This window comes from Sycon ciliatum, chromosome 12 (assembly GCF_964019385.1).
Source record: "Sycon ciliatum chromosome 12, ocSycCili1.1, whole genome shotgun sequence".
NCBI lineage: Eukaryota > Metazoa > Porifera > Calcarea > Leucosolenida > Sycettidae > Sycon > Sycon ciliatum.
Window position 1 is genome coordinate 17,692,674 of NC_088654.1, and position 19,170 is coordinate 17,711,843.

At 48.2% G+C, this 19,170-nt stretch overlaps 1 protein-coding gene and 1 non-coding gene across 2 annotated transcripts in view; both read left to right on the forward strand.

Moving 5' to 3' along the window:
• LOC135828137 (plexin A3-like) overlaps positions 1-19,170 on the forward strand; it is a 44,913-nt gene that overhangs the window by 19,763 nt on the left and 5,980 nt on the right. The window contains exons 20-43 of the mRNA XM_065340569.1: positions 1-40; positions 2,972-3,089; positions 3,653-3,722; positions 4,216-4,333; positions 4,973-5,031; positions 5,587-5,719; positions 6,364-6,469; positions 7,318-7,515; positions 8,174-8,272; positions 8,976-9,038; positions 9,222-9,474; positions 9,999-10,156; positions 11,035-11,165; positions 11,599-11,658; positions 12,030-12,104; positions 12,521-12,587; positions 13,251-13,379; positions 13,823-13,948; positions 14,963-15,008; positions 16,437-16,546; positions 17,070-17,130; positions 17,511-17,602; positions 18,416-18,505; positions 18,798-18,976. The exon at positions 1-40 is cut by the window's left edge and continues 103 nt beyond it. Of these exons, the coding sequence (XP_065196641.1) occupies positions 1-40; positions 2,972-3,089; positions 3,653-3,722; positions 4,216-4,333; positions 4,973-5,031; positions 5,587-5,719; positions 6,364-6,469; positions 7,318-7,515; positions 8,174-8,272; positions 8,976-9,038; positions 9,222-9,474; positions 9,999-10,156; positions 11,035-11,165; positions 11,599-11,658; positions 12,030-12,104; positions 12,521-12,587; positions 13,251-13,379; positions 13,823-13,948; positions 14,963-15,008; positions 16,437-16,546; positions 17,070-17,130; positions 17,511-17,602; positions 18,416-18,505; positions 18,798-18,976 (2,581 nt within the window). The remainder of the gene's footprint in view (positions 41-2,971; positions 3,090-3,652; positions 3,723-4,215; positions 4,334-4,972; positions 5,032-5,586; positions 5,720-6,363; positions 6,470-7,317; positions 7,516-8,173; positions 8,273-8,975; positions 9,039-9,221; positions 9,475-9,998; positions 10,157-11,034; positions 11,166-11,598; positions 11,659-12,029; positions 12,105-12,520; positions 12,588-13,250; positions 13,380-13,822; positions 13,949-14,962; positions 15,009-16,436; positions 16,547-17,069; positions 17,131-17,510; positions 17,603-18,415; positions 18,506-18,797; positions 18,977-19,170) is intronic.
• Positions 17,388-17,471, forward strand: Trnal-cag (transfer RNA leucine (anticodon CAG)). Its single transcript has one exon. It is a non-coding gene; the product is annotated as a tRNA-Leu (tRNA).

Below are 19,170 nucleotides of genomic sequence, written 5' to 3' on the forward strand. Positions count from 1 at the left end.
AGGCGGAGTGCGCAGTCAAGTCCTACACTCCGGCACGCGGGTGAGTAGCACTGGAGTGGTGGTCCATGGATAGAACAGGTTGTATAGACCTTATTCGATAACGTGATTTTGGACTCGCCTCCAGGGATTTGTCGTAAGCTGGCGCACGCGTACGTGAACGAGTGGCAAGAAAGGCCCAGTCATACGAGGGAGTAGTAAAATACCGGTATTTTTCTACTCCTACGTTGCCACGTCGAGTCCACTGTGCACTGAGTGCAGGTCTCTTGCCACTCCCTGGTTCCCGGGACCCCGGTTCACGTGATTGTGACGTTTATCGAATAAGGTCTATAGGGACCGCTTATGCATTGACCAGGTTGCATAGGGACCAGTCATGGATAGACCAGGTCGTATAGGGACCATTGATTTTTATAGATAGACCAGGTCGTATAGGGACCATTGATTTTTATAGATAGACCAGGTCGTATAGGGACCATTTATAGATAGATCAGGTTGTATACGGAGCAGTCATATATAAACCAGGTCGTATAGGGAGCAGTCATGGATAGGTCAGCTCGGGACCAAATCATGCATAGACCAGGTTGTATGGGGATCAGTTATAGGTAGACCAGGTCATATAGGGACCAATTACAGATTGACCAGGTTGGATAGGGACCAGTCATAGGTAGATCAGATTGTATAGGGACCAGGTCATAGATGGACCAAGTCGTATAGGGACCAGTCATGGATAGACCAGGCCGTTTACAGACCAGGTTGTAGACAGACCAGCCTGTAGATATACGAAGCTGTAGGTAGACAAGGTCGTAGGTAGACAAGGCCATAGATAGACCAGGCGTATATAGGCCAGGTCGTATATAGACTGGGTCATGGATAGACCAGGCCGCATAAAGACCTACTAGTATTCCTGCAGATATGCCTCCTGTACTGTAGAGAGTAACATTCTGTACACAACACACTTCAGTTCTTTCACGCACTGCAAACTTCCAGAGCCTTTTGCAGGTGGTGTTTTTTGCGTAAAATTTATCATCCAAAGTCTGTTGAAAGATTTTCCATTGTGCAGCTTCAGTACTAAGTCACAACCTTACTGAGCAGGAAATAGGAGGGACTGAAAAAAAAGAAGAAAAAAAGGAAATAGTTACTGTATTAAAGTCAACGAATATTCGGCCCATATTTATTTTCGCCTATTTTCGGCCTGGTCATGTTTGGCCGAAAATTTGCTGCGGCTGAAATTTTTTTGTGATACCAGTGCTCACTTAAAATATGATTCATCACCATAATTATTACGATTGTAATCTCCACACCACGTGTTTAAAATTCGAAATTGTAGTTCTAAATCCCAAATGGGCATAAATTAAAGTCATCCTATTTCCAAGGTTCACTTTATTTCCTCAGTGCCCGGCATCAGCTAATCCTGTACTCCATCCAGTACCAGTGCAGCAAACGCAGCAGTCAGGCTTCGATTTCTTGACCTTCACTTTAAAATTTCGCTCCGTCGGCCATTCAAATCGTGGTGGACGATCCGCTAATTGTGGAGTGTGTGGAATCGGTGGAAGTATTCTCCAGGCCACATCGTTTGCTGGCGCCCGGTGTGCCCTTGAAGATGGTTTGTTCCTGTGGTACGGACGCTGGCTGCAAATGCAGCACGCACCCTTCTAGTTCTCAACCTTCTCTTGAAAATGTCGCTTCGTCAGCCGTGCATTCTCCATGTCTACGGCACCAGTGTCAACGGGAGCCGACTGTTGCCTGGGCTCTCCGATGGGCCACTCCTTTAGAGGAACACATTGTCAACGCTTTGACGTGTCCTCTAGCTCTCATTGTGGTATGTTGTTTCCAGTATCTTTGCCGGTGTAAGTTTCCCATTCGGAAGCGTAGCTTGATGTCGAAGCTGCCACACCGTGTGCCTATATTCCCCACTTCATCAGCTTCTTTGGAAGATGCTGCTTGAACGTCAGCTAGTCCTTCAAGCGAACCATTTGCTCATCTGTGGGCGAGTGTTTTGAAGGGTACGCAGGGCAAAAACGGTCGGGAATCATTTTATGATCTTTGCTAGGTGATCAATTTGTTGTCCGGTCTGGCCTCTAGCTATAGTGGTGTTTCTGGTGAAGTGTACACACAATAGCAGCAGTTGAAACCTATTTCTGGGCATACTCATAGTGAACGCCACTGTCTTCAGCAGCCACTCCATTGTCTAGTGGTCTACCATGCTTGACTTAGCAACAATACTCATCGCAATAAGCATGATAAATAGCACGCGAAATTCGTTTCCTGCAATTGGCACCCATTTCCGAATTCGTGCATATGGGAAGCCTAGGCCGAGGTTTTCTAGTCGATAGCGGAAAACCGTTTTTGTCTTCTTGACGGTGACCTCTATGACAGCGTCAGTCACACACATAATTATCTAGGCATGTTTTTGGCGTGACGTGCTCTTCGTCACCAAAGTCGAGCGTGACGCCCGGTGTGCGGGAACGTTGTGTCAGCCAATTCGGCACACGGTCTTGAAGTGTGGCCATCGGGTTCCATCCTTGTGGTACTAATGCTAGTGCCATGACGTCCTCCTCATCTTCAGAATCTTAACACCAACTTCTTCTGGCAAAGCGAAATGTCCCCTAAGGAGTCCATAATGTGTTCTTGATTATAATTAACCAATGACACATTATGGTTAATTTGGTTATTTTTTTGGTGGGGGGGGGGGGGGGGGCAAAGGTGACGGCACACACACATATAATGAGCACTTGGCTCACTATGTAGGGCTATCATAGCAATGCTGAATTATTGTTTTATTATGTTTTTCTGCTGCTGTGACTGTGTTTGTGTCTATCGTTACTGCTGCTGCTGTTGCTGCTGCTGCTGTCGCTGCTGCTGCTGTTGCTGCTGCTGCTGCTGCTGCTGTTGCTGTTGCTGCTGTTGCTGCTGTTGCCACTGCTGTTGTCACTGCTGCTGCTGCTGTTGTTGCTATTGTTGTTCTTGTTGTTAGTTTGGAGTGTGAGACCGGCAAACGGACCGTAACCGAAGGCCCAGGGGTAGTGACTGTCAGCTTGTACGGCAACACCAGATCATCAGCTAACGAAACCGCCGTCATGTTCGACTACATAGTAAGTCAGTCAGCCGTACGTACGCTAGTGTATGGCTCTGCTGCATGCATTGTAGCAGCTGAAGATGAACGCGGAGAGCCTCGATGCACTGAATCAATTTGACCAGCATCCTTCATGCTGATATCCTGTGTGTTTGTTATCCTGGTAAAGTAAAGTTAGCCCATAGTCAATTCTGGGGGCCCGGGGTGGGGGCAAGAGGCATTACAGACCTCCTGTTTCACAGAGCGTGATATAGTGTTCTCCTGGATACAGGGATGTTACAGCCCAGCAGTATGCTATTACTGTTAGGCAGGATAGTGGATCTGCTTACTGGGTGCCTAAACCTGACAAGCCTTTAAGCTAAGTTGAGTCGGCAAACTCGCTCATGTGGCAAATTGGCTTGGCATTGCTGTGCGGAGGCTTTGCCGCTGCACACGGAGGAAATGAGATGATGTATTTACTGAACCACTATGAGCCGATATCCAGGCTTGCCGTATAACTATGCTGCTGCCGCTGCTGGCTTCAAGGTCACCGTGTGAACGTGCATGTGTGCTGTTCATGTGTGTCTCTGTTTTTTTCTACAGCTACCGGAGTTTCGCGCCGTACATCCTGCGATGGCGTCCGAATCTGGAGGCTCGCTCATAACACTATCGGGTAGGTGGCCTGCTGCATGCACTTTTTGTATAATAGCATGTGTGAGCTCAAGGTTTCAAACCAGCATTCTGAGTTCTGTGTACTGTAAATATACAAATTTTCGGCAGCTATTTAATTTCGGCTATATTCGGCACCGACCCAAAACGCCTAAATTAAAACGCCGATGAAATTTTTCACAGCATCTGTCGCACTATACCATGCCCTCTACCCCACGCCGAAAATAAATCGCCGCCGAAATGTCAAAAAATAGTGAAGTGCCGAAATTTTGCAGCGCCGACATTTTGTATATTTACAGTGTAGTGTTTCCATCTACGCAGAGAGGGAGATCCCAGCTGTAGGTAAGGCGCTTTGTGGCTGTCCATTTGCCTATTGTCTTCCTTGTGTGTGTGTGTGTGTGTGTGTGTGTGTGTGTGTGTGTGTGTGTGTGTGTGTGTGTGTGTGTGTGTGTGTGTGTGTGTGTGTGTGTGTGTGTTTTGTGTGTATGTGTGAGCAGGTTCGGGATTGGACACCGGTCGAGACGTGGAGGTGGAGCTAGCTGGTCAGCCGTGCAGGCTGGCCAATACACACTGCCATCATCGACCGCCGGCACTTTGCCAGGACCTGCCGAAAATGTGAGCGTCTCCTATAGATGTTATGCGAGTGACTCATCATAGTACATTTGCCACTCAGAAGTCAATAAAATATCACTTTCACCACTCACAAGTCAATAAAATATCACTTTCACCACTCACAAGTCAATAAAATATCACTTTTGCCACTCACAAGTCCATGAAATATCACTTTTGCCACTCAGCTGGCTTCCATATTAGGATAGAGTATCTCGGTGCACATTTCTCCCAGTTTGCCATTCGCCTGTCTTCCATTATGGCAGTGTATGAGGCAATCGCATGATCTGTATTATATGATTGCAGTACGCCGTGCTCTCACCGGTTGGACTGTGTACCTATACTTATTGATCCATCTTGTGCTTTTCTCAAAATGCGAAGAGTCCACTGCAGCCATCCACTATACCCATACATCTTCACAACACTCTCCAAACGGTCTCTGGGCTACACCAATCACTAAAAGATAAAGGAGATATTAAATCAATCGAATTTTCGGGCAAGGCCCATCTTCAGGATCTTGTGCTTGATTGAAATCCAGTACATAGTTTAGTCAGATCATTATCTGCCCTATGTGGATGTAAATGGAGGTGGAAGTAGATGATTTTTCGTCACCTGTTGTTTTCTGCCGCATGTGTTCCATTGCAGACCAAGGAATAGATCTACTATCTGGTGTTATGCGTCTCCCTATACTCTGAGACAAGGAGGTCAGTGAATGTCTGGCAGTGGCGTTGATGTGCTCTTGATCATGATTGGGGTTTTACTTATCGCAGAACAATATGTGTGCGCGTGCGTGCGTCTATGCGTGCGTGCGTGTATGCGTGCGTGCGTGCGTGCGTGGCTGTGGCTGTGGCTGTGCCTGCGTGCGTGTGTGTTTTTGTGTTTCTGGGTGTGTGTTTTTTTGTATGTGTGCTTGTATGTGTATGTATGGGTGGAGGGGGGGGGGGGGGGGGGGGCGGTTGGGTGGGTACATGCATGTTGGTGTGTTGTGTGTATCCGTGCATGCAGCTTGTCCATGTGAGCACATGCTTACACTCCATACATGCGGATCTAAACTTGACGTCAACGTTAAAAATCTCACCAAGTTGAAATTGTCCAACCTCTATTGTATCCACTGATGAGAGTGACAAGAAAATCGATTTTGGTTAAACCTCCTTTGGGACTCCTTTGTTGTGTGGCATGACCGCGGAACTAATATTATTCATTGCTATCGTTAAATTATTGTCTCCACGTCGCTTATTTCTCTTGTTTCTGTTTGCCAGGTAAAGCCAGCGGCTATGTGAAGTTGAAGATTGACGGATTCGAGAGCACCCTGTCCAGTACACCTTTCTTCTACTACCGGGATCCCGTTGTCCATGGTGTTGGCGGTGTCACGCCAACCAGCGGCATTATCAGGTGTGTGTGTATGTGTGTGTGTGTGTGTGTGTGTGTGTTTGTGTGTGTGTGTGTGTGTGTGTGTGTGTGTGTGTGTGTGTGTGTGTGTGTGTGTGTGTGTGTGTGTGTGTGTGTGTGTGTACTCTCGTTGGCCGCTAGCCTGCGGAGCGTGCTGCGTACCGTATTCAACGACCTACCCCATGTCTGCCGGCCCCTCGTATGAGGGGACATGTGACCGTTTTACGGCAATGTTCAGGACAGGTGTACGTGTGTAATTGTGTACGTGTGTAATTGTGTACGTGCGTGCGTGCATGCGTGAATGGAAACCCACTCGGCTTGCGAGTCATCAGCATGATCATGCAACATTCTCGGATTGCGCACACGCTGCTGGCCTTTGTTTACATTGTACAAATCATACCTGTGACACGCGATCAGAGTTTTCGCCGTCGGACAGCCCATATGCAAAGCTGCACAGTCTTGGGAGCTTATTCACTCCTGGCAGTACTTGCATGGTGGTGATAATGCGATCCATACACCTTCCATCTTAATTAACAGAGGTTGAGACTGGTCTGTACATGATTGGAATGATTGTAGCATGATTCTTACTGAGCAGCTTAGCATGCACTCAGTAGCACTTCTGTGTTCGTTTTCATCTTCCTCCACAGTGGCGGTATTGAGCTGAAGATCAGAGGCAGGCATTTCAGTGCTGTGCGGGACATGGGAATCATGCTGCGTGATACTACCGACGAGATAACTACGGAGAACTCCACGGTGAGGCGACGTGTCGATGCTGCTTCTCTGCGCTTTCCGACTGTGCGTGCGGGTCTTCTGTAAAGGCCGGTGTATGTGGGGTGTGATATTATTACAGTGAGACATGGGTATGACATACCTCCATGGATTGTAGCATTTGTGATCAGGCGCGTGCCCCGTATGGGTTCCTGGGTGCCCGGAATTCCCCCTCTTCGCTCAAAATGCAGGATTTTTTGAAATTTTTTGAAATTTTTCCCGGGGGAGGCCCCCGGAACCCCCCCCCCCCTTGAACGGCACCGCCGCACGCGCCTGGTCATATACAGCCCAGCTACCGTATAGCATAGTGCCGGGTCATATACAGCCCAGCTACGGTATAGCATAGTGCCGGGTGATATACAGCCCAGCTAGCGTATAGCATAATGCCGGGTCACCACTGATAGTACAGTGCTGCTCAATGGGATTTCCTGTGTTTGGCCGCTTGGCGCTGGGTCTGATCTGCTCACCTTCCACTGCTTAGGAGCTGCATGTACGTCTTTCATCCTAGAGGGTGGTGGCGTTACTACGGATGCGGGAACGCTTAGTCTAGCTGAGTATAGCGCCAACCGTGAATTATTGTAAATTCTTCGTTTTAGTAAAAAAGAGAAGAAAACACATGAGAACGAGTTATGCAGCAATTATCCACGACTGTGACAAGATGATACACAGTAAGTACGATAATAGGGCACAAAACTGACAGGCTGCTCTTTTTACATTTATTACTGGCTCAGTAGCCGAGTACTAGTATTCTTTTTAGAGTAAGGTTGTGCTGAGCTGTTTCTCTTAATTAACATGTACTGCTGTGCCATGTTTGTGTTTGTGTTCGTGTGTAGCTGTGTCTAGCGCGTACGAACACGACGGCGAGATGCCTCCTGCCAGGCTTCAGCTACACCACGCCATACGCACGACTGGTGCTGCTCCACGACGGCCACCAGACGGAGATTGCCAACAACTTTGGCGTGGCGGAGGACCCGATCATCGAGGACTCCAAGTTCCTCGGTGACGCTTCTAATAACCTGATGCAGGTCTCGGTAAGTGATACTGAAAGGAGGCACCCTGGAGTAGGTATATGTTTCATGGATGAGTTCCACCAAGGTCATTCCTCCAATCAACCTATGTCTTACTTGCCTGGTTGGATTCGACCGTTTTAGTTCAGCTTACCAAGTTGTGTGTGTGTGTGTGTGTGTGTGTGTGTGTGTGTGTGTGTGTGTGTGTGTGTGTGTGTGTGTGTGTGTGTATGTGTGAGAGAGAGTGTGTGTGTATTTGTGTGTGTGTCTGTGTGTGTGTGTGTGTGTGTGTGTGTGTGTGTGTGTGTGTGTGTGTGTGTGTGTGTGTGTGTGTGTGTGTGTGTGTGTGTTCACTGGCCAGAAAAAGCCACTTCATAGCTGTGTGGTGTAGACCAGGCTGAATAGTGGCGGTCAATTCTTCAGCCTTGCAAGCCGTTGAATGGTGCAATCCCAGCACAAGCTGCTATGGCTTCTTCCGTAGCATCGCTATCATCGCTATCATCGCCTCCGGCGATGGGCGCCCAATGGTCCAATGATGTATGTGTGACTTTGTGTGCACGTGTGTGTGTGTGTGTGTGTGTGTGTGTGTGTGTGTGTGTGTGTGTGTGTGTGTGTGTGTGTGTGTGTGCGTGCGTGGTTTGTATGTACATGTCCATGTATGTGTACTTGTATGCATGCGCAGGGTCAGAATCTGGACAGCGTTGCAGAGACTGAGTATCGCATATACGTTGGTGATATCCACAAGGCTAACCTGTGTGCAGTCAGCTCTGTGGAAGGCGAGGTGAGCTAACACCACACTCTACAGCACTACACTACACTACAGTACCCCCCCCCCCCCCCCCCCCACACACACACACACACCACACCACACCACACTGCACCAAACCATTCCACACGCCTATTTGTCACACTCCGTGAGCGATGAGCAAATGATGCGAAACCGCACCCAACTAAAAAGAACATTTCTCGCATTCTCTCACTGCAGACGATGGCCAACGAGACATAACACACCTCCAGCATGTTAGTAGTGAGGGCGATGGTAGAAAAACGTCCAGGATTTGCTTGGCTCATACAGTGTCTATCACAGAACATCACGTATGTTTAGGATGAGTGCACAGGAGTGAGCACATCACCTCTTGTGTATTTATTTACCGACCAATAACTACTTCTCAATGTGTGATGTGATTTTTTCATGGTCCACAAAGAGGCAAGGTGAACGTAAAGGAATATGCTGAAGCCAGCGAATGATGTTTCAGTTCCTTTCCAATCGAAAAGCTATTGTTCACTCATTGTTGTTCGTGTGTGTGTGCGTGTGTGTGTGCGTGTGTGTGTGTGTGTGTGTGTGTGTGTGCTCACATATGTGTGTGCATATGTGTATGTGTGCACGTGTATGTGTGTGTGTGTGTGTGTGTGTGTGTGTGTGCACGTGTATGTGTATGTGCGTATGTGTATGTGTGCATGCATGTCTGTATTCTGTTGTCCAGACAATCATCTGTCAGGTACCACGCAATCTCTCCTCGCAAGGACGTCGTACATACATGGTCACGGTAAGTGAATTTCCTCGCACTGTTGTACCTGGCCATGCAAAGGATAGATCTAAACCCTTCGAAGGGTGCGGACGAAGCCCCTTTCTTCCACCCGGCACCCTTGAATGGCCAAGCCTCCTTCCCGCTACATGTGCTCTCGAGTCATGGTTTGTTTTCACCGACGGTGGTTTCTGTGTGTTGCAGATTGACGTTGGCCGTGATCTTCGCTTCGACGTCGGACCCGTAGAGTTTCTCACCGCGTCCGCACAGGAACAACAGGACAAGGTGACGGGCATTGCAGGCGGTGTGGCGGGAGGAGCCGCGTTCCTGCTCATCATCTTCCTCCTGCTTTTCATCTACTGCCAGCAACGTGCCAGGGTTGCCGAGAATGAGGTGCTTCGCATGATCAACCGTATGGAGAACCTGGAGTCATCGGTCGCCACGGAGTGCCGAAGTGGTCAGTGTGGAGACGGTGTAGCTGTTTGTTTTCTACGTCCGTTTTGTCCTCTTCATCTGCTCTCTGTCTCTCTGTGTCTGTCTGTCTCTCTCATTCTCTCTGTTTCTCTCTCTCTCTCTCTCTCTTTCACTCTCTCTTTCTTTCTTACTGCCACTCACTCGCTCACTCTCTGTCTCTTTCTTGCTGTAACTAACCTTCACCCCTTGACCAGACAAGAACCATAGTATGCAACTACGTGCGGAAATAATAAGCAAATCGAATTTCGTAACATATTTCCACTCACTCACACACTCAATCACTCACTCATTTTTCCTCTTCAAGATACCACTCTCTTTTTAACGTTTTTATGTGGTTCAACAACCATGCTGTGGCATTCTATCTAGCTTGCACTTGGTAAAATCTGATGACCGGTGCACTTTGCTTTTGTTTATTTATTTATTCAACATCTCCTGGCTCGTCGTGAGACTGACTGCCAATATTTATGACTTTGCTTGCACGTAACACTTGTTCTTGCTTGTTTCCAGCTTTCACCGATCTCATGACAGACCTCGGTGATCACGGTATCAGCACGGCCGACGACAATCTGCCCTATCTCTCCTTCCACCAGTACGCCATCCGGTCACTGTTCCCGAACGCTGGCGACGATCATCCCAGCCTGCAGCCACTGGGACAGCGCTTGAAGGTACGTTGGCCATTGGAGACACCTGTACTCTGCTGTATTGCTGTATATAGCAAGGTTGTAACCATGTAAACAGCCAATCGGCAGCCTTAGCGAGTGTAGAGCAATTCCCGATGTTTCATGCTCAACTCAAGGGGGCATGCCAGTCTTAGTTGTAGAGTGATTTCACATCTATCACATGACCATACGGGGACAGCCATGTTGGTTCCAACTCCACTCAACCCCTGCATCTATGGGTCACATGATGTGGACCATATTGGTTCCATTGTCCATGTGCCAAGATCGCTTTCTACTCCAATTTTGTCGCAGGACAAAGATGTGACACCACACTATTTTCTAGGGGTCAAAGGGGTGTTCCGGGTACCCGTCCGTTAATCTCTGGTACCGTTAGTAAAAGGGTACCCGTTTGGATTTCGATGATCCAGCCAGTATGGAACAACACCGCTGGGATCGCGCATTCCCAGCGGGAGTCAATTATTTACAACTCCACCCTGGATGTCTGCATTGTTGTTGCATTTTCGCACCTAGTAGGTCTGCCTCTGCAACTATAAGACACAAATCAATTCGCGAATCACAATGTGATATCAAAATGCAACCTGAGACCAGATAAATTAAAATCATGATTTATGTAAAAAATGCGCAAAAATAAAACATGGCTGCTAAAGGGTACCCGTTAACCTGCCCGGTAAGAAAATTACCCGTTCGTTAGTTAAAGGTACACCCGTTTGACCCCTACTATTTTCTTTACCCGAATAACAGCTCAAAAGTAAAAAAATAAATAAAGGAAATAAATAAACAGTGAACGGATGAGTAAACAAGGAGGTTGCAGGCTGCCATTGTTTTTGTTGTTGTTGTTGTTTCTTTGCTGTTTGTGTGCGTAGCATCTTGGTCCAAGTCGTCTAGAGCACACTCGCCGGACACTGGCCACTTTCCAGAGATCACTGGTCTACAACAAGAAATTCCTGGTCACGTTTATCCATGCCATGGAGGCGCACTTCAGCATGAAGGATCGGTGAGTCGAGGACGCATGTTAAGCGGTTTGTGAACGAGTGCGTTGTGAGCGCGAGTGGTGATGATCTTGAGTCTGTGCTTGTGTGACGTACGATACATATGCTTGCTTGGCAGCTTGCTCAGTTCGGTTGATGATGATGATTAGTAAAATAATCTTTGTTGGCTTGTACGGATCCAGGTTTGAGTCACTTGCGACATTGACTCATGCAGTACAGCATATTTGCAGTGTTCTATGCCTCTCATATTATAATAATTTATTATTAGCCATAATCACTACTGTCTATGAATCTAATATCTAATCGGGGAAATGAGTTCTGGTTGGTCTACTGTGGATTTGTATATTCGTTGAAGCGCTTTTGAAATTCCGCGATGAAGTGTTCTTGTGTGTATGGGAATCCTGCATGTGAATCCTGTTGCCTTGCCTTGTCTCGTAGAGTTGCATTTGCATCCATACTCATGGTGGCACTGCACGACAAGATGGAATACGCTACAGAGTGAGTAGTGTATACTGGTATTTGATAAATGTGTGTGTGTGTGGGGGGGGGGTATATAAGTGTGTGTGTGTGTGTGTGTGTGTGTGTGTGTGTGTGTATGTGTGTGCGCGTGCGTTCGTGCTCCTGTGCATGTGTGTGTGTGTGTGTGTGTGTCTCTCTCTCTCTCTTTCTCCTCTCCTTGCAACCGTTTTTTGTCTATGACTTCTAAGTGACACTGACCCTGCCTGCCGTGGGAGAAACCAAAAAGTGAAGGTGCCCATTTTGGACGAATGTTCTGCAGACGTAGCTTACTGTTTCGTATGTATGTGTGTGTGTGTGTGTGTGTATGTGTTTGTGTGTCTGCGTGCACACCGATACTATTCTTGTGGTAGGGTTCTCAAGTGCTTGCTGGCTGATCTGATCAAGGCCTCGGTGCAACGCTCACATCCCATGTTACTGCTCAGACGGTAAGGCACACATCCACCATCTACTGTTCCCCGATAACCATATTCGCTGGAGTGAAAGGGGCACTTTGAACACTCAAAATTGAAAACGGGGGTGATAGCCCCGTGCGTGAAACAACGAATTGTTCTTCCTGTTCTTCCTGCTGTAAGGAGCTCTTCCCTTAGGCATCGAGCACTTTATTGGACATTTCTGTTTTATTAGCAGCAAACACTTGTTGGTGGCCAAAATTTGGCCCGGCCATGTCCTGACCAACTGGACTGGCTTTTCCCGCCCTGCATAACCAGGATATGCACGTTGTGTGCCTTCCTGTGGGCTCCCCGGGAGAGGACCACTAATGCACCAAACTGAATTGAGCTCGAATGGCTTGTATGTGATCTACTGTTTGGTCTGTGTTGCGTGCTCCTTCACCCACCCTTAGGATGGAGACGGTGGCTGAGAAATTGCTGGCAAACTGGCTGACGTTTTGTCTCTACGACTATATACGGGTATGTTCGGGCAGCACGGTGGCGCAGAAATGTGGGGAAATGAGAGCATGGGCACGGCACTCTCACGTTGCATGCATGCACATTCACCCAAGTACACACACACATACAAATGCGGCAAGACAGACAAGAGTTCGTTTGGGATCGCGACACACAGGTGAAGGCGAAAGGAACCACCACCACACCCTTACACGTGCAATGCACCACACACTCGCATAGGAAATATACCACACACTCGCATAGGAAATGTACCACACACTCGCATAGGAAATGTACCACACACTCGCATAGGAAATGTACCAGAGAGAGAGAGAGAGAGAGAGAGAGAGAGAGAGAGAGAGAGAGAGAGAGAGAGAGAGAGAGAGAGAGAGAGAGAGAGAGAGAGAGAGAGAGAGAGAGAGAGAGAGAGAGAGAGAGAGAGAGAGAGAGAGAGAGAGAGAGAGAGGCAATCATGCACATTGAGATGGGTAGTGAACCACTGGATCATCATCCGAACCAACTTATAACCATGCCTTTAACTGCAAGACTTGTCCATCTGCCACCCTGACAATGGTGGTGGCCTGCCATTGTGAAACCTCCTAAGCTGGTTGTGTTTCTCAACACATCTGAATAGCCGAGGGTAACGCGGACGTGCGAACTTTTCCATCTTTCTCTTATGCACCGCAGATGCACGCCGGTCGACCTCTGTACATGCTCTACCAAGCTGTCAAGAGCCAGACAGAGCGAGGACCATGCGATGCGCTCACGGGTGAAGCAAGGTATTCGCTCAGCGAGGAGAAGCTGCTGCGAGAGCCGGTGAGAGTTCTTGACCACCCCACTCATACGTGTATGTATGTGAATGGATGCTGCGTAAATTTTGAAATTTTAATTGGCTGCGTGTGTGTGTATAGCGACACGTGTTTGTGCATGTATTATGTGTGTTCACGGTGTGGGTGTATAGCGGCACGTGTTTGTGCGTGTATACGTTTGTTGGTGGTGCATGTATAGCGACACATATTTGTGTGCGTACATCATGTTTGCGTGTGTGTGAGGTGTGGGGGGGGGGGGGGTATTTGTATGTGCTTGCACGTGTGCGTGCGTGCGTGTGCACGCGTGTGTGCGTGCGTGTGCACGCGTGTGTGCATGGGCGGCATGTATCTGACCACGTTAGCCGTTACGAGCAGTAACTATGTGATACGTGGCAAGCTCAGACTGAATTCCGCTCTGCTGCATGGTGTTCTCACCCGGGCACTGAACAGGTGGAGTACAAGGAGTTGATGTGCACGTTCCATCGCGGCGACGAGGGCTCCTCGTTCCCCGTGCGTCTGCAAGATTGTGACACCATCTCACAAGCAAAGGAGAAGATTATGGACGCCACGTACAAGGTATGTGTGTGGTGGTGGAAATGTATGGTATCCGTCATGTAATGCCTAGGGCAGATTCACGGCGAGGGGAGGTGTTGTGTTCGGTACACCATTTTGCAATGGTGTACCCATTCCTTGTGTTTGGCGGCTGTATCCCGCGTTGCTGCTAACATCAACAACAACGAAGTAGCTGATGAGCTGCGCTTTCACAAATTGCTCATGAGAAACGATGTGTGTAGCGTGTTAGAATCAACTCACTCGCTCTGGACTCGGGACTGTGTTTCTGCGCCCGTGCGGTTCTGTCACTTGTGTGTGCACATGTGTGTGCGTGCACATGTGTGTGTGTGTGTGTGTGTGTGTGTGTGTGTGTGTGTGTGTGTGTGTGTGTGTCCCATATGGTGCAGTGGTATGTGCAGCGATTTCCAATCGATAGGTTGCGGGTTCGATTCCCGACGATTATGGTCACACACGTCTTTCTTCTCTTTCTCAGACTCTTCCTGACTTTTCTTTCATTCTCCTGGGTGGTTACCAACATCCAGTGCATGCCGGAGTATGTGGTGTGGTGTGTGTGCGGGAAAAAAGACCAAAAATAGGGATTCACTAGCCAGAAAAAGTCACTTCAATTAGCTGTATGGTGTAGACCAGGCTGAATAGTGACGGTCAATTCTTCAGCCTTGCAAGCTGTTGAATGGTGCAATCCCAGCACAAGTTGCTATGGCTTCTGCAGTAGCATTGCTATCATCGCCTCCGGCGATGGGCGTCAAAGGTCAAAGGTGTGTGTGTGTGTGTGTGTGTGTGTGTGTGTGTGTGTGTGTGTGTGTGTGTGTGTGTGTGTGTGTGTGTGTGTGTGTGTGTGTGTGTGTGTGTGTGTGTGTGTGCGTGCACATGTGTGTGTGTATGTACACGCATGTTTGTGTGTGTGTGTGTGTGTGTGTGTGTGTGTGTGTACGTTCGTGCGTGTGCGTGCATGCATGCGTGCCCTTCTGGTATGTGCTTGTGGGCATAATTATTATTATTCTACTTGCTGATATGCAGACATCGCCAGTATCAATGAGACCCGACCTGGCCTCCATAGACTTGGGTAAGTGGAACTGATTAGCTTGTGCCCCTACGGATTCTCCAGAGGTAAATTGGTACCTATCATGGGAGTATCTCCAAACCAATAGTGTAGTACACACTTGTTATGCTCCAGCCAAGACTTGGATCCAGACCGTACCGTCTGGATACCATTACATTTTCCCTACCCGATCTCCCTTTGGTGCGTCCATGGAGCTATGAAACCGAGACCTCTGGTCCACTGAGCACTGAGCTTAATGGACCCCACCACCACACTCCATTATTCACCCCAGTGCCTGGAGATACATTGGTTTTGTTGAAGGAAAAAACTGTAAAGCTATGATTATTAGTATCTGCACAGTCACTACCCTGTCACACAGGGCAAGGCAGGTCAACAGTTTTGCAAGAACTTTCCTTGTGATGATCATCAGTTGGAAAATACCTCACCGTGAAAGCAAACTGTGTATGATTAGAGAGGTTGTGCATAACGAAAATTCGTAAAGATCTTTCGGAATCTGAGCCATCTGGAAGTGACGAAAATTCGTAAAGAAAATCTGTTGTGCTCAACGAAAAACGTAGTGTTACCATGGTGACCCTTTCGAGTACTTTTTCCGCTGTTTGAATCAAGTGCAAGTGTGCACTCCGGCCCACGTGTAGGCACACCACCGAACTGAGTTGGGCTCAAGTCTCCCAGCTGACAGGCAACGGTCTCCATGGCTGGAGACCCTCGTCGAAACGGTTTGTCGTGAGAACGGAGCTGCCTGAGAAGGGCCAGGTCCATCGCGAGATCAAATGTCCTTCGCTGAGACGTCGCAGGGGAAGACGAAGACGCCGAAGTGGCAGAATTCTGCTGCGAGGATTCAGCAGAATAATTTGTCACAGGGCGAGCACTGACAGGACTTCCAGATCTGACAGAACTGACAGAACTAGCCGAGCGCTGTCCAGGTGACAGAGGATCGCTGAGAGAGCGGGAAAGAGATCCATCAGCTCCACAGGATGCCCAGTAGGAAGAACTCGCAGAACGACTTGAAAAGGCCATGGCGAAAAACTCTTGACACCACGTGCATCAACACAGCTACATGTACATGTATACAGAAGCTTGCGAGAAAGAAGCGAAAGTTCAAAACGTAAGATCTTCAAGTTTCGCGATCATCCTCGCGAAAGTTCCTTTCCTTTTTCGTTACTCGTGCCCAGACTACGTCTAAGTTACGAATTTTCGTTATGCACAACCTCTCTATTGTTATCCTGTTGTTGGAAAATACATCACGAAAAATACTGTTTGGAAAATACATCACGAAAAACACTGTTTGGAAAATACATCACGAAAAATACAGTTTGGAAAATACATCACGAAAAATACTGTTTAGAAAATACATCACGAAAAATACTGTTTAGAAAATACATCGAAAAACTGTGTATGATTAGTATCCGATTGTTGTGTTGTGCTGTGCAGCAATGGATACTGGCGACAGCAGCTCGTCGCCCACCATACTCCGTGACGAGGACATCACCACTGTGCAGGAGGGATACTACAAGCGCATCAACACGCTCACGCACTACGGGGTCAGTGTCTGTCTGTGTGTATGTGTGTGTGTGTGTGGCCAGATAAAGCCACTTCAATCAGCTGTGTGGTGGATACCAGGCTAAAATTAGTGGCGGTCAATTCATCAGCCTTGCAAACTGTTGAATGGTGTAATCCCAGCACAAGTTGCTATGTCTAACATAGCTGTTCGCTATCATCGCTTCCGCGATGGGCAGGTCTGAGGTCTGAGGTGTGCGTGTGTGGGGGGGGGGGGGGGGGGGGGAGGGGGGGGGGGGGGGCTTGTGTTCGCATGTACATGTAACTATAGCTCTTCTTCTACACGTGTTTTCTGTTGTGTATTGTATGTCGTGCGGTGTCTGCCGGGTGTCTTCTTCGGTATGTGTGTGTCTGCGGTGTGGTGTATGCCGTGCGGTGACTGCTGCGTGTTGTCTGCCGTATGTCATCTTCTGCAAGTACATGCATCTGTCCCCTGCCATGTGTTTTCTGCCCTATGTCATCCTCTGTACGTATGTGTCGCCTGTCATGTGTTTTCTGCCGCTGCAGGTACCCAATGGAGCAAACTTGCGCTTTGTGAAACGCGGCGCGCAGTCGGGGAAATCCGAAAGTGAGTTTCTGGGCCATGTGGATATACGTAGAGGGCACCTTTTTCCAACCCCTCCCGCTCTACCCCTTCACCATAGTTATCTAGCAGCATGACTCTGGAGGAGGATGTATGCACACATATAATAATATGATATCATGTAGTTAGGCAAATTTGCCTGTTTGTTCTTCGACTCTAAATAAACAAACAACAACGCACGGTTTAGGGCCTATGACCATCTAAAGTTTCTGTTGTGATCACCAGGCAGTTGTGCTGTATGAGTCAGGATGGCCGAGTGGTCTAAGGCGCTGCGTTCAGGTCGCAGTCTACTTCTGTAGGCGTGGGTTCGAATCCCACTTCTGACATCAAAACACTTTTTTTCTTCCTTTTTCTTCCTTTTCCAGGAAGCGGCGATTTCATTGGAACCATGGTGTTTGCACCCCCGACTCAGCTCACTCTACCCATGAACGATGACGGAATGAAACCCTATCATCTGGTACGTACCGTGTGCTGCGCTGGCCTGTGCTATGCTGCGCTGTGGTGTGCTGTGAGCTGCGCTGTGCTATGCTGCACTGCGGTGTGCTGTGAGCTGCGCTGTGCTATGCTGCACTGCGGTGTGCTGTGAGCTGCGCTGTGCTATGCTGCACTGCGGTGTGCTGTGAGCTGCGCTGTGCTGCGCTGTGCTGCACTGTGCTGGTTTATTTTATTTTTTTTTCGATACGAAAGTCCACAATATTCCCCGCTGTGCTGTGTGCTGCGTTGCGCCATGCTGTGCTGTGCTGTTGCCACTATTCTGTATGTGCATCACAATCATCATGACTCTGCTGTGAAAATGCAAGAGTGTTGTATCGTGCGTTTTTTTCCAGTTTTCAACGGGGGAATATCTTATCATAGGTCCACTGTACGTGTAGTTTGAACTGGCGGCAGAGTGTACTTTCCATCTCGCAAGCTTGTGTTGTGTGAATTATATTCCCGCCTCTACTCGCAGGTAAAGCAGCCAAATTATTGCTTTTTCAGGATCTCGAATTTGCAAACAAACTTTCGATCTCGCAAGCTTGTGTTGTGTGAATGATACTCCCGCCTCTACTCGCAGGTCAAGAAGCCAAATTATTGCTTTTTCAGGATCCCGAATTTGCAAACAAACGTTCCGTCTCGCAAGCTAGTGTTGTGTGAATGATATTCCCGCCTTTATACTCGCAGGTAAAGCAGCCAAATTATTGATCTTTCAGGATCCCGAATTCGCAAACAAACTTTCCGTCTCGCAAGCTAGTGTTGTGTGAATGGTATTCCCTCTCATCTGTACTTGCAGGTCAAGCAGACGGAGTACGAATTACCGCCCGAGCGTCAAACCGTCAAGATGGTGCACGAGGTGTTCCTTACACGTCTGCTCTTCACAAAGGTGAGATGGAGCGCAGTATTTGCAGGATCTGAGCAGGGTTTGAGCGAGGAGAATGCTCTTGACCAAAACTTACCTGTGCATGTGTGGCGGCAGTGCCAGAAATTAATATTCAGTTCTCCAGTTCTCCGACTTCATCATCTAGTTTTGTGTGTTAGATTCAAGAAGCTCAGAGAAGCTATTCATAGGCCTACATCTGCCTGTCTGCCTGCATGTCGGTCTGTGTGTGTGTCCATCCGTCCGTCCATCTGTCTATTCACACGTCTTCTTTCTTTGCGTCATGTCGTCATTTCAGAACGTTCTGCAGCGCTTTGTCAACGACCTGTTCTGCAAGATGTTCAGCATGAGCACCTCGTCGAAGACAACACCGCCGGTGCCCGAAGCCGTCAAATACCTGTTTGATTTCCTGGAGCAGCAGGCCAGTGAGAATGGTATCGACGAGCCGGATGTGGTGCACACATGGAAAAACAACAGGTAGATAATGCAGAGCTGCTTGGAATGCAAAGCCTGATAAATCGATTTCATCACTTTTTGGAGAATGGCCAAAAAAGGATTCATTTTAAGTGCGTTTTATCTAAATCCATACTTGGGTTCCAGTTTTGGTATAAGAGTGCTCTTACTTTCGCGATTTCACACCCATCGCAAAAATCGCGAATGTCTTAGGATTG